Source organism: Platalea leucorodia (assembly GCF_965183815.1).
Source record: "Platalea leucorodia genome assembly, chromosome: 3".
NCBI lineage: Eukaryota > Metazoa > Chordata > Aves > Pelecaniformes > Threskiornithidae > Platalea > Platalea leucorodia.
In genome coordinates, this window is record NC_138825.1 from 43,819,664 (window position 1) to 43,835,247 (window position 15,584).

Here is a 15,584-nt window from a genome sequence, read left to right on the forward strand (position 1 = left end):
GTTTCATTCACTTACTAATGTTCAAGTCATACAAATCTCAGGTATGCTTTCGGCCTTTCCTAGTGACTCACATTTCCTAAGCCATGCTGATGAGGCAGACAAGCCTCCAATTTAATGAAAATTTTATTCACACTGCATTTAGTAGGTAAATATGTCATATTAAAACCTAAAGGAATTATACATGTTATTGTGCAGAGAATAGCATGTATACGTACTGAATTATGAATGTTCCATTGATTACCACATTTTTTCACTATTACTACATTTACACTATGGATTGTTTAAAAAAAAAACTTTTTAAAAACATCACTTTTCACTTTTAAAATATTTTAGTAACAATACAAATTAACTCACTTGATAGAAATGAGTAGTAGATTTTAGAAATAAAACTGTCTTATCAAAGCAATTGCCTAGAAATTCCTATAGAGAGGTACATGTGCCTGACCTGTAATGAAGACTTAATAATTCTATCACTTGTAGAAAATTAACAAGTTTACTAACAGTTGGACATATGGAGACACACCAGAAAGAAAAAGCATGCTGCAATGTTGAGAGTAGAGGCAGAAGACATGCAGAGATTCTGGAGAACTCTGCTTGTGCCTTCCAAAAACCCTGCTACTAACTCCATAATCCATTTCTTCCTTACAATGTTCTATATGAAGGAGCTCATCCTTAATCCCAGGTACTGAAACCTAAAAATGACCATAGATTTTTCTTTTAATAAAAAAAAAAAAAAAAAAGCTACTGAGGAGTATTAGAAACCTTCTGTGACACTAACACTGAACAGAGAATTACCTGGAGACAACATAGCCATTAATCTGTAGAAATTTCAGAATATCCTGTGCTTTTTCTCTGTCCTTGGCTTTTTCTTTGGCTGTGAGTGTATCATAAGGAACAAGAAGAGGATGGTTGCCTCCTCCTACTATGGAAAATCAAGAGAATTAAAAAGCAGCTAGAGTTCTCTGTTGACATGGCAAGTACCAGTATGCAAAAGCACTATCATAATAATACATAGCACGTTACAGTAAAATCTAGTCTGAAATAAAAACAACGCACTTTTCTGTTTCTCTACACAAACCTAAAAAATATTCAGATAGATGTGACTGCAAATATAGTTCTAACATAACCAATTGCTGCAAGTACCAGGTAAATATGTTGAACCTACTGCAAAAACTCTTGAAGAAGAAAAAAGTGCTTAACTGTTACGAATGTGTATTATAATTGCAACTTCATTTAATGAAATTGAAAATATTTCAATAAATAACACATTATTTCATAAGAAAACCAAGATATAAACAAATATATAAACATATACAAACAGAGTCCTGCGTTTAAACATTCTGATGACAGCAAAAAGGGTTCATGGAGTTTAGCAAGGTATACGGATATCTAAAAATATATGAAAGTGATACAGTTCTACTTTATAGTAATAAATTAAAGACAGAAAACTAGAGTGCATTATTCAAATGTGGTTCAGACAACTGTCCAATCTGATCAAAAGAATGCTGCCAAAACAAAGAAGTAAACAGAATAAACTGCATTTGTATTGCTTACAAATAGCTGATGTATTGATACCTCTCTGAATGTAGATAGTTAATCTGGCAGGAAAATAAAGTTGCTATTATTAATATAAATAGCTGCATAAAAAGCAACATTCTTAGGATTTCACCTTCTAAAATCACCATCATATAGCAGAACACAATAAATTCCTGTGATAATTGCTATGAAACCCCAGGAAATTGTGAGGGTAATGATCAGACTTATCCCAGAAAAAATACTACAGCAAGTCTTTAGTAATAATATTTAAAAAAAAAGGGACAAATTCCCTCTAAAAAATATTGGAGACATATCCTTAGGTGATTTTCTAAGCCACATATTCTAAAATTTTCCATTACTCCTGCCTGAATCCGTTCACTGTAGCCACCTCTAGCCTTCTCAGTACTATGCTCCTTTGCACAACACTATAAATACTATACAGTTTTTTCTTTGAAGTGCTGCTCAGAGGCAAAAATCTGCTTTCAAGACTGCCAAATACAGTAGATTTATTCAAATATCTAGCCTTCCTGTAGCCTACGATTTCCTGGACTTAGCCCATCCTGTGGCTACTTATCCTGAAGAAAGGTTTAAAAAAAGGCTATAAAAATTAAAATAAAAGCTGTATTAAGGGGAAATATAACTAAAGGCATGGAAATTCATAATGATTTATCAAAGGTACTTCCAGGTGGAACTTTACTTTTTCATAAAACCTGAACTACTGTACCTTTGCTGGAAGCTTACAACTAATAAAAAAAGCAAGCATACAATTAAGAAATAATTATAAAAAAGGCCAAGTTTGGTGCAATCAGACTTCACACCTTCAGATAAGACAAAACCCTAGCTTCAGTCATTTGCAAATGAGAACTTGCTGTTTCTCCAAATATTGTTTCCTCCATGTGCAAATATAATGTTATCTGCAGAAAAAAAATTTAGCTTTAACACAAATAAAGAAATTATTTTAACACAGAGGAAAAACAGTAAGTTACACAATGTATGACAAAATTTGTCATTTAGGTAAGCAGAGATCATGGAACATATGCAATTTTTATGTGGAATCAAGAATCTGCTCTAGATTTATCCATTTGTCAATTCAATACATGATACGTGCAATTCTTAGAAAAAACCCTTTTAGATATACCTGCAATAAAAGAAGTAATTCAAATGAAATCAGAGCCCACTGGGCAATAGTCTGAAAGATTAACGCTAGAAGGAAGTGGTATTAATGTAGCTTAAATGTATTTATAAGCTTTGACTTCTCTTCCTTTGATATATTTGAATTGGCAAACTACTTCAACAGGAACTGTTACACTCAGTACTATAAAAACTTCCAGGCACTAAAAATTACAAAATATTTAATGAAGAACAGATACTTTGTTGTTTCTTCTTTGTCAATTTAAATTTTCTATTCCTTTTTTTTTTCCCAACCTCTTTTCTCAAATACATGACCTAAGCTAATCATAAAGAACTTAAAATACTGTAAATACCTATAGTTAATATTACCTTTTGCTTCAAGCTCCATTTTCTTTTTCTTTGCCCATATGTTATGGTAGTTTTCAGCCATCATCTCAGCCATAGCCTTAGGAAAATGGAGAGCTTAGTGATATGTGTCGCAATGGTTAGCCCCCAAGAAGGACAATTTTCTGGTTGATATTGAACAACAAATTTTGTTCTCTGAGAGGTTCGATAGAATTACATTATAATGGTTCACTGAAAACAAGAGTTTTTATTGAAAAAATATGATACGAAATTTGGGTAGGATAGGTATATGTATAGCAATTAGGAAACTGGCGCTGAAGAGAAAACTGTTAATACAAAAAGGAGGAAGCACAAAGAGGAGTATAGTCTGGAAAGAGTACTGGTGTGTCAGACAGAGACTTGATTCTCAAAACGATGCCAGCAAGAACCCCCTGAAGGCCCCGGTAAGAGAAACAAAGAACAGCAAGCCAGAGGACTGAATCAAGATTGTTCCTGCTGGCTCCGGCAGACTGGCTATAAACCCATGGATATAGCCTGGTCGAGGTGGATACTCATTTGTGTGAGCACACTGTTAAAAGCACCAACCATTTTACCAGGGACTCCATAGATGCAGCCACAGTTTTTTACTCAGCATGAAATTCTCCTCCAGTGTGCACAACATATAGTAAATTCTTCCTATAAAGCAAACTCTTTCAGACTGGTAAACTAGAAGCTAGACCCCAAACTAAGCATAACACAGACAAGTTCTCCAGTCTCTACCTAGTGGGAACTACTATTTCAACATGAAACAAGTTTTTAAACCCACCACTCCTGTCCTCCTGATTGTATACCCTCTAGTTGTATGCAGTGGTGGAATTTTCTGTAGATTTCATTTTTCACTTCTTTCATGGACCTACAGAAACATTCTTCTCATCTTCAGTAAGGGTTTTGAGTAACCAGTATTTCTGAATACCAGCTTCTTTACTTGGGAGAATACTCATGAATTCACATAACAGCTCTTGTTTGTCTATAGGACAATTTGTTTCATAAACTTTTCTTCAGTGGATACATTATTACACATCTCTCTCCTGTATGGTAGATGCCTTCTATCATGCACACTCTGGTGCTGGTGTTTCGATAACCCAGATTAGGTCCTTAGAAGAATGTAGTGTAGTCTGGGTTTTCTTTCCTTGGAAAGCAGGGTGCTATGAAGACAGTCTCAGAGCAAGACCTTGATACTCATGACCAGGTGATCACTTATGGCCAAAATGAGAAGTATTTCCCAGACTTAGTTTTAGATATGGTAATGATCCCTGCTAGCACAGTATATGCACAGGATGATGCAAACACTAAATAGCACCAATTCTTATGTACTAGTTAAAAAAAAACAAATAACTTTGTTCAAAACGAATAACTTTTCCCAGCAATTTAAAACCAGGTTGAAGAATCTAACCCTGAACTCCAACTTTAAAGATATTAAACATTAAAAAAGGTTCAAAACTACATACAGCTCATTTTGAAAACTCAGATCTCATTAATACCTAACATATTTGGATATTTCCTGAATGACAGTATCAGGCCTATTAATACCTGAAATTGCATTTTAATTAAATTTGCTTAGCTTTTAAATAATAGGTTTTGAAGCTGGTTTCAAAGAAGACTTCTCTTCATAATTAAGAACAAATGAATCATAAGGCCAACCAGCTCTGCTTTATAGCTGAGGCTACAAAGGAAATAAAATTATGACAAATGTTAGAGGGTATAGCATAAAAGAGTAAACAAGGGAGTAATAGAAGTTCTAATGCCATTTCTTTTGTGGTTTGTGACAGGATGGTTACTTTTCTCTGGGTTTGGTTTACTGCATCATAATACTATGATGATGTTCACATCAAGAGTTGTTTCATGTGCATTAAACAAAGTCTGCACAGTCTTTTGACTACACTGAGTCTATACAAATGTTAAATGATGTAGATGTGTAGATGTGATGCTTCGGGACATGGTTCAGTGGTGGACTTGGCAGTGATAGGTTAACGGTTGGACTCGATGATCTTAAGGGTCTTTTCCAACCTTAACGATTCGATGACTCTATGATTCAATGCAATTATAATGAAGCTGTTCCATCAGTTTAAGACAAGACTGTGATGACAGAAGTAGTGTTATTCGGTTATCAATTTTATTAACTCTTTGGAATGATCAGCAAACCCCTGAATGTTTTAACTCAAGTATGATAGTTAATTGGCAGCAAATTCTTACTATTGGAAAGCTAGTTAGCAATCTACAATGGTTAGAAATATAAAACTGGAAACTACGAGATAGGAATTGAGGGGAAATCTAGTGTGAGAATTTGATCAGAGGCAGAGTATAGTATATACTGTAAAGTTAGCCAATTACTTTACTACTGCTGCTTGTTTCACTGCACTATGACAGAGCTCAGTATGGGCAAACTTAATCCTGTGTTTAAGGAGTTTTTTGTAGCCAGCTTTAAACGCCATGTTGCCATCACTAGACTGGTACAAATACTCATGCTAACTAATTTAAAACTATCATCTAGTGTATGTCTACATAATAGTGTAAACCATACTCACAGTAAATTAGTAGACTGTAAAAACTAGCACCATATTCCATCAAACATCATGAAAAAAACCCTATCTTTCTAACTGCATTTGTTTATTAACTAAAAAATATTGTTTCAAATAACAGCAATCTACTGATAGATCTGTCAAAATCCTACCCCCAACTTCTTCATACTCCATTCTCATAATATTTGTTGTAACAATGGTTCCTGATTCTTATTTCTTCAGTTTAGAAAAAAGAGCAATGGCAAAATGTTTTGGGAAGATGGTGAAGAAATGAATGATAAACAGAAAAAAGCTGATGCTGCAAGCTCTACTAAACAGGATTCTCTTCAAAACTACAGATGTTCACAAAGAGAGCTGGGTAAATCAATCCAGGACTAAAATAAACTTCGAAGCTTTTCAACATGAGTCATGCCTTTTAAAGCAACAGAGGATCAAAGAGCAATGATGAAAAAGACCAAAAAAAATAACCAAAAAAACAACAAAAAAAAAACAAACCAAAAAAACCCAAAACCCCAAAAAACACAAACCAAAATCAAAGCATATCAAAGAAAGTAACACAAGGCACCAAATTTGTTTAAAACAAACTAGTGGAAAAGAAAAAATTAAATTGTAAAAAAACGGGTAGGCATATTAAGTGTTTCTGACTTACATGTAAGTCTCTGGAGAGGGTGACATTGCTCATGTCAATTGCTCGAGGAGTGTAACCATGGGCTGTATCTACCGAGATCTGAACGACAAATGTGCAAAACAGTGGGGTTATACAAGCATTTGATATGAAGAAGTTAACAGTAACAAGATACTGAAGTAATCAAAAAACTTGAAGAAAAAGTCACTTGTATATCTCTAGAGAGCAAAAGGATCCTATGTAGCCCAACTGAAAATACATCAAGGGCGGTAAACTTAAGTGAGATTTAGGCAAAGGTCTACAGATTTTGTTCCTCAAAACAGACAGCCATCAGACACAAATCCCCCTCATTCAAATGCAAATTTCACCTGAACTCGTTTAAGATTTGAACTCATTGTGGATAATGCTGTACTAAAGTTATGATTCAGTCTCCGCATTTTCTAGAGATTTTTTTTCTTGGCAGGCAAAATCTCAGACGATCTAGTTTAAGGTGAATTCAAGCAAAAATCAAACTTTCAATTTGACTTTTCAACCCTATTTCTACTTGTAGGAATAGAATCTACTAAATACACATCTTTTTCCTTCTGTCCCTCCTCTCCACTCAGAAAATATGACCGTTTTGTCATTGTTTCTTTCTACTGCCTAAATTTGTCACAGGTTTGCTCGTTACATTGACACAAATATTCGAAGAAGGATAAACAATGACGGAGATTCCCTGGATGGGAAGCCACTGATACAAGAAATGTGGCTAGAAAAGGGGCATTGCTGGGCTTTTCTCTATGGACTCTGCTGTAGCAGATACACGTCCCTCACAGGTACATCTTCCTTTAGAAAGAATAGTGTCTACAATTTTGTTCCTATGTCTGATATTATTTTCATATGCATGTATATGAGCATGTACAAGGCCTAGAAGTTCAAAGGCATCCTTTCAAAAGGCAGGTATTTTTAACACAGAATAACACAAAGGACATACAAGCAGCACACAGTAAATAAATACTGATAAAATATCATTTTCTAAAGCAAACAATGCGAGCATTGTTACATTAACATGAAGATACTGATTAAATATACTTAAAATTTCTCAGTTGAACACAGGAAAATGCTATTTTGTGTGTGTGTGTGATGACAGCACAACACTTTTTAAACACAGTATAGTATTAATATGATAATGTACTCTGAAATACAGAAATATTTTAGGCTTCAGAAACTCTCCTAGAAAAGTTAGGTAATTTCATTATAGTAAGGGAAGACTACAAAAGCTGTTTTTATATGTTGATAGAATTTGTATCTCAACTGTGAAGTTATCCATTCTAATGAGCTCCTTATGCTTAAATTATATATAAATATCTCTGTCAGTATAGTCTCTAGGGCTGGTATTATAAACACCCCAAAGTCGTAATGTGTAGTTCAGCCCAAGTGCTAAATCAAATCACTTGATATACACTTTCTAGTGTCTATAGAGAGTGGAGAGGCAGGTTCAACTGCTCATTTTTCACAGGCATGTCACCACTCACACATGTAAATAATGCAGAGCTGAGTGGAGAGAAGAGGGAAAGATTTTTTCCCTACATTTTATTTCCCCCATTGGTTTGGCTCCATGCATGCCTATGTGAATTAGAGAGAAAGAAATTTTTTCCCCTCCCCAGTTTAATTGCAAAGCATATGGAGCTCTAAGAGAATATAGTGCAAGTACTTCTCCATTTTATCCTTACAGTATTTTGATTTAAGAAGGCTATTCTAAAGGAAAAAAATATATCTTTAACATTTTTCAGAATTTTGGCTGTTATAGATGTAAACTTCATGCTGCATTAACATTAACGTTTGTATTAATTTTCCTTAAAAAAAGAAATAAAAATAATTTATATATGTACCTTTATTCATTTCTTTACCCACTTAAAGGCATCCATAGCCACCAAATTCCAAAAACAGCAGACTAATATCATATTAATACTCACTATTAATGCATAATCACCTACTAAGGTAAATAATTCCCCTAAATAATGTAGTTAACTTTAAATCAAGTGAAGAAATACATTCCTATTTCAGTTTTGTTCAGTTTTTTTGAAAATGTTTATTAATATATTAGTTTGGAACAGGGAAAGTTCCAGCTTCAGTGAATAGAAATCCAAACTAATCTTCAGAGTTGTACAATTGCTTGTGAAAAATGCTTTCGCATATTTTTATGCTATGGGTTTATTTCATCGCTTGTAAAATCAAAGATTGTAAAGCAGATGTTGCATGCCTTTTTTTTAAATAAGTTTTCAATAAAACGGCTCACTTGACTGGTTTGAGATATGCGACGTGTCCGATTATATAGGGCCATGGAATCTCCCTCCCGCGTTCTTTCAATTCGCCATCCCCATGCCAGCATAGTTTTCAGTGATTCTTTGATTGGCCATCGATAAATTTCTTTCTCCTAGAAGAACGCACATGCAATAATTGCTGTGTTTATTACATAGCTGTACAAAGCAAAAAATAACTATTGGGCTTTTGCCTGGTTATACCGAGATGCAAAGAAATGTACTGAAATCAGCCCTTATGGCCCAGGGATACTGCAAAGAAGCAAATAAATCATGTAAGACATTAAAAAGTTTATCATTTCAGAGGTGGGCAGAAGAATTCTGGCCCTGCAGGAAGCTGATGATCACAGTGATAACCGTGTTAATGGCATGCTCAGATACGAACTCAAAGGTGGAGCAGTAATTACCAGGAGTAATGCAGTGTTTTGTCTGCTACATGAAACAAAAAGACATAATCATAGAATCATAAAAAAAGTCTATGTTGGAATGGACCTCTGGACACTATCTGGCTCAACCTTCTGTTGAGGTCAGATAAGGTAACCTAATTGGGTTATCAACGGTTGTCAAGATTAGGTTATCATCTAGGGCTTGCGATATCATGCCTTGAATATTTGCAGTGCAGGTGATTTCACCACTTCTCTGGACAACCTATTCCAATGTTTAAGTTGTCAAGATAAGAAGGACTTCCAGAAAGCATTTCTGCCAAAGCAACTTACACCTATTGCCTCTTGTCCTGTCACTGTGCAGCCCTGTGAAGAGAATACATCCATCTTCTCCAGAACTAGCATTTAGGTACTGGGAAACCGAGACTATATCCCTGTCAGCTTTCTCTTCTTTAAGCTGAAACAAACCCTGTTCCTTCAGCCTTTCTTCATTTATCAAGTTCGGCAGCCTTCTAATCACCTTCGTGGCCCTCTGCTGGAGAGCAGATAAAGCCTAAACCTAAGCCTTCACTAAGCAAGTAGGCATTCCTGTGTGACCTTACTGTAAAAATATACTGGCAATATGACACTTCAGCCTCACCGTAAGTTATGCCACGTAAATTCAGCCATGAGAGAAAATAGGTTGTGTGGCCTATTTATTGTACAGTAAAACCCTTCTATCTCTTTTTGAGATTTTGAGGAAGGCAACAATCACACATTTGCTGACGTACTGTAAATAAACTTTTGAAAAGTGATGTAAACACAAGGTGATATTTTCACAGTGAATGAAGCAATCTTTCAGTTACCTTGGATCAAGAATGAACAAATTCCTTACCTTTTCAGATAGTAACTTATATTGTTTCATTAATGGTTGCACTTTTGCAGATTCAGAATATGTTTCACCGTATGTCCATCCATTGGCAAACTGAGAACAGTAATAATAAGAGAGGGGAAAATGGGGAAAAAGAAAAAATTATGAAAAATCCTATTTTTATTGGTACAAAGGAACCGAACAATGCTTCTGCAGAGCTGTTCTCTCAGAATTTCCTTTCTACTATTTTCTCAACATTTTCTCAACCGGCATTTATATTATCTACACATAATGAAATGAATTATGTAGCATGCCATCTTTTTGAAAATTAATGATTACACAAAGCTAACATTTCAATTAATTTTTCTTTTAAATATTTATATAGAGCAGAATACTGCGCTACAGTTGAGAAACTAGTTTTAATACTGGCCACGCAAACTGCACAAAGGAATAAAAAACCTAAAGAAGTTTTTTGGTTAAAAAATTGAAATTTCAAGTCAATAAAACTCTTAAACAATTAGCAAGTATATTTACTCAAAAGTCAACAATAAAAATAATGAAATGATGAAACACCATTTCGAAATACTCAGGTGCACTTACAGAACCTTTCACCCAAATGCATTTCAAGAATATATAGGTTTATATCTTACCTAGGTACCAACTTGTAGTGTTATGAAAAATAATAATATTCAGAGTAAAATATTTAAAGATGAAATGGATTCAAATAAAAATTCTGATTTTGTTTTAACAGGAATATAGATTTTACCTTTTCCATTGACCATTTGTCATGAGAGTGCTCTGCATATTTGTTAATGAAATATTCTAGCTTTTCAGGGATTGTAATGCTGAAAGTGAAAAGAAAAACAGACATGTTAAAATATGAATGCTTTTGTTTTGAAGAAAACTTCCAAATAAATAATTAGTAGTGCATACATCCATTCAAAGCATCTTACTGTGCTCTGCTTCCTCACATACAGTTTTCTGCAAGCCCCAGTTAAACCAAGGAAAAAAATTCTGAGTCATTTAATGGGCACTGAATGAGAACCACAGTTGCTATAGGAATTTTACTTCTTCAACACACACGTGCAGGGAAAAATCAATAATGATACCGAGCACTCATGCTTTTTGTCCCATATTTCTATTACTAACATTCATTTTCTTATGATTGAAGATATAACTATGACCCATAGTTTCAGAAATACGGTGGTAACTTATTGCACATGTCCATTATAAACTAAGTGTACTAACAGTCCTTTTTGAAACACATAATCTATTTTAGATATTCTTATAAATTTTATTATATGCTTGAAGCACTGTAACTTATGACAACTCAAAAGTTATATGCTCAAGGCTTTATATTCCAACACCTCAGTGAATATTAAAAATATTAAAATCCTTATTAAAAATAGAATAAAACGCAAATAAATACACTAGCCTTTCAACAGGTGTACAAGACAGTGCAGCAGTTAAGGTTTGTTAAGCAGTAAAGGAAAAGCAGCTATCCTTAACTGTCAAACAAGCACTAGAGACAGAATCCTCTTCCAAAAATAATTTATCAAATACCAGTATTTTTCTGCATCTGCATTCCTACGAATGAAAGGAAATAATTGCTTCTTGATCACTTATGAAATAGCAAAATCTTCCCTCCTAAGACAAAGAATTTTGGCAGCAAAAGTGTTATAGTGCCATCTACTGCAAAGTAGAAGAGTCTGGTTTTTAATCTTCAGTCATAGGGTGGGTAAAAGCAGAAATGTACAACAAAATTATGTCAGAGTTACAGTTTGCAAGAGCCTAACCACACACAAAGGTCAGAAAATATTCATCCAGCATGGTCATCAGTTTTTTTATTGTTTGGAAGCCTGTATTTCGAGGGGAACTCTGCTAATGGTATAATACTTTGAACAATTTCAGAAATGCAATATATTGACGAGTACAATAAGGTCATATTATCTATAGCTTCATATAAACAGGTCTAGGACTAACAAGCAATGCGATGCAGGATTTGCATGTTAAAATAATATAGGACAGGTTGGAAGTGACACTGACAAAAGTAGTGCTTTCTTTGTCTTGAATCATTGCAGAACTGTTGACTCCTATGGCAATAAGGTGACTGATGATTTAGGTAATGTTAAGTAACATTTTCTGAGTTTTTCAAATATATTCTGGCTAGCTACAATTTTCCTCTGAAATGACATCAGATAAAGTCATCTTCGATTAGCTAAATGATAGTATAATATCCTTACTAAATTTTGTTACATTTTCATATATCTTAAATACATCTTAGACAAATGAATTTTAATGGTCACTAATGTGATTTCTATATTCCAGTCTAGATTATGGCTTTTACTACCATATTTCTATGTGCATACATGTACAAAGGCAGTTGAAGCAAATGTCTTAGAAGTGGCATTTTTCAAGACATAGTGCATAACCACACTGCTGTAAGACTATTCTATACAAAGAAGAACCGGCTGTAGTCAAAAATCAGGGCACAAAAATGCCATTCGGATATGTGTTTTGTCTGGCTAATGTACTTAAAAGAGCATGTCAGAGTCTGACAGCCTAGAGAGAATGAAGATCTTTCTGCCCAATTCCCCATTATTCACAGTAAAAAGAGATTACATGAATGCATGATCATCGTAATTTTCTACAGGTTCACTGTCATTCACACACACTGGAATCAGTGTTTTGGCATATGTTAATAATGACAGGGATGATGTAGACTAGTCTACATTTTCTGCTCCTAAAAACATGCTTGTTTGTTTGCAGCAGACATACAAAGGTAACTGGACAGTTCTATCTTCACGCTGAAAATGCATTAAAAATGTTCTAGGTTGACCAAGAAAATAGTTATGTAAGTGGATATTTATTGCTTTATATGATTTAAAATAAATACATAAATAAAAAAAAATAATATAAAGTTAAGGTCTCCATTTTATCTAGAAGATAAGTGTTCAGAAGAGAATAAAAGCTGTAAGTTCACACCATACCCAACAACAGACTCCATCCCTCTTTTACACATTCATGATAAAAAAAAAATAGTCGCAACAAAATAATTCCTTACTTTGATGTATCAACAGGTTGAGGATTAAAGTTCCCATCTGAATCCATTGAAGACTGTTTTTCCATCATATTGACATAATTTGATTCCATATAGTCTGGAGGTAAGGCCCCTGCAACTGCACTCAAACAAGGCAAAGCCAATTTGAACAGTTCTTGTTCATACTTCTGTGGAACACACAGGGGATACAAAGTGAGTAGTGAATGGAAGCTATCAACATCACTGCTGAAACTGATATAGCTGTATGTGAAACCAAGCAGCCACAGAATGGCTTTCTTACTCAATGTGAAATTGAGTTTTTCTTCTGAAAAATAAAGGAAACTGTCTAAAGCATATTATACACTATAGATAAAGCTAGGATCAAGTCTTGCTCTTGCTGAAGTAAACGGGAAAAGTATTGACTTCACTGGGAGCAACACCAGGCATTTTTCAGATGTCTGGGAAGAGAACATAGCACAGGAATATGCATAGCATTTCTAACTACCCAGATTTGAAATGAAATGAAAGTCATGAAATTTTAAGCAGGTTGATTAAAAATACTCACAGAATGAACAATAAATACATACCAAGGTGTATTATTAAACTTTTGTCCAACATAGAATTGATTCAAGGGTGATGAAACTACAACTACTAAGCAAAGGACTATGCTCTTGGTTTAAGGAAGGATAGCATGTGAGGTAGAAAAGCACAGCTTTCAGTCACGTGCAAACACTTGAATTTGCTTTTAGGGCTCTGAAGTGTAGCTGACCTGTACAGATACACCTCAAGATTACTTCATTAGCTATATATATATTTTTTTTTATGAGCAGACAAAATAGTATATCTATGTTAAAGCAGAAGCTATAAGAGGAAGATTTAAATTCACTAAAGCCTGTATTTTCCCCTTTAAAGTGGATAATACAGTGTTGATAAATGCTGGGTAAAATGACAGATTAAAGAAAAAAGGTTACGCAGTAAGGCTTTTACAGTAGTAGATTGATATTAAAATTATTTACCTTTTGAGACAAAGCATCAAAAATACCCCAGAACAACTTTCTCGATAAATGAAGTTCTTCTTCTGAGGCAGCACCAAAGTTACCCCATCCACCTGGCAAACAATAGTACTTCCAGCATCTTTCATAATGATTTGTCAGCAACTAAAACAGAACATATTTTGAAAGCCAATAAAATATAACTGTTGATGTTCTTCCATTCTGGCACACGACCATTACACAGACACTGCCAGAAAAACTTCTAACTTTTATCAAGAAGCCATGTTGTGTATCTATTCTTTAAATCATTGGTGGATATACACACAGAATGAGCAGTTCTTTCTTTTAATCTTAGTGGCACATGCAAAAAGCATGTGACAGAGGATAATTTTCCCCAACACCATAACAGCTCTGACAGCTCAGCTGAAGACAAGAATTCACCTCCATCTGTGTGCCTCTATTCCAAACACTGCTTCTTGGTGGATACGATAGTAGAACCACGATTTCACCTAGTTCCCAATTATTATTTATATGTCTCAGAGCTATTCACCAATAACTCCCAGTGTGACTCATTGCTTCTGTGAGTTGTAAAACCTGCTATCAGTCTACCGTCCTGCCCTCTATTACAGAGGAGCTTTCCTCTATTGGCAGAGGAGCTTTGTCCTCTCTCCCTCTCTTTCATTAAATACGTATTTCAGGGATGCTTTCTTCTTACATGGTTAGAAGATTGCAGATTATCCGGGACTCAAAAAGGTGTAAGGACCTGCTACTGGGTATTTGCCAAACTAAAACATCACAAATTTTGTGCTTAATGTGTCCTCTATGTCCCTGAGTCAAAGAGGAAAAATTAGTTGTACATCTGTTAGTAAAGGCAATCCCAAACAAAATACTTCTGGCAATGGCAAAGTATGAAAACCTAGTCCTACTCAGGGACAGATTTCCCTAAGGCACAGAATGATATAAAAAAATTTAGCTGGAATTTTAATTCAGAATTTATTTTAACAGTTCCTCAGAGAAAAAGAAAATTGTTTCAAGATCATTTTGCAAAGCATGTTGGCAAAATATTACAAGTCACAGTCAGTAAAGAGTTGACAGGCTTCCGTTTTTTCCAGTCAGAACAAATGCCAAGATGGAAAAATGCAGATATTCATAAATTAAATTTGCAGAAATAAAGACAGTTTGTTTGTTTTTTTTTTTTAAAAAAAAGCCCTGATGTGTAGAAGTATATTTTGATAACCAAAAATGTAATCTCAGTACTGTGCAGTTCTGCTATACTTTTCATGGGTCAGAAAAAAAACCAATCCGTATAATCCAATACATCTTCAGATTTAAATAATCTATTATTATCTATTTACTATTTAAATTGTCAGATGATTAAAGAAAAAAAGGAGAGAATAACTTACATGCATATATAATATAAAAAGACAGAAGTTTTATCATTCATGTAGAACAACAGGAGTTTCAGAAACATAGACTAAGAGTTTAAGATGTATTTGAAAATACTTTTTTCAAAATAAATTCTATTACGCAATGGCCAGACTTCAGGTTTGCTTTTGGACAACATGTGAGTGCTAATATATATGAATATATTCTTAAATCTAGCCAAGACTAAAGGCAGGCTTACTCTTAAACAAGCCCCTGATAAGGCACTGAATATGATTTAAGAGGAAATAAAAACAAGGCAGCCCTATTCCAGAAAGTTCACACCAAATTATACAGGAAAAACATCACAATTTGAATTCACATGCTGCCTAAACTGAGGTAATTTTTAATTGTAGAAACCAGCAAAAGTATTCACAGTAGATAGCACTCTATTCTGATTTA

General features: G+C 34.4%; 1 protein-coding gene across 1 annotated transcript in view; it reads right to left on the reverse strand.

Annotated features, from left to right (window-relative positions):
• RYR2 (ryanodine receptor 2) overlaps positions 1–15,584 on the reverse strand; it is a gene marked incomplete at both ends in the record, with an annotated part of 441,781 nt that overhangs the window by 107,531 nt on the left and 318,666 nt on the right. Inside the window, 8 exons of the mRNA XM_082305460.1 lie at positions 796–919; positions 3,037–3,112; positions 6,220–6,297; positions 8,474–8,611; positions 9,753–9,842; positions 10,495–10,573; positions 12,793–12,956; positions 13,785–13,925. Of these exons, the coding sequence (XP_082161586.1) occupies positions 796–919; positions 3,037–3,112; positions 6,220–6,297; positions 8,474–8,611; positions 9,753–9,842; positions 10,495–10,573; positions 12,793–12,956; positions 13,785–13,925 (890 nt within the window). The remainder of the gene's footprint in view (positions 1–795; positions 920–3,036; positions 3,113–6,219; positions 6,298–8,473; positions 8,612–9,752; positions 9,843–10,494; positions 10,574–12,792; positions 12,957–13,784; positions 13,926–15,584) is intronic.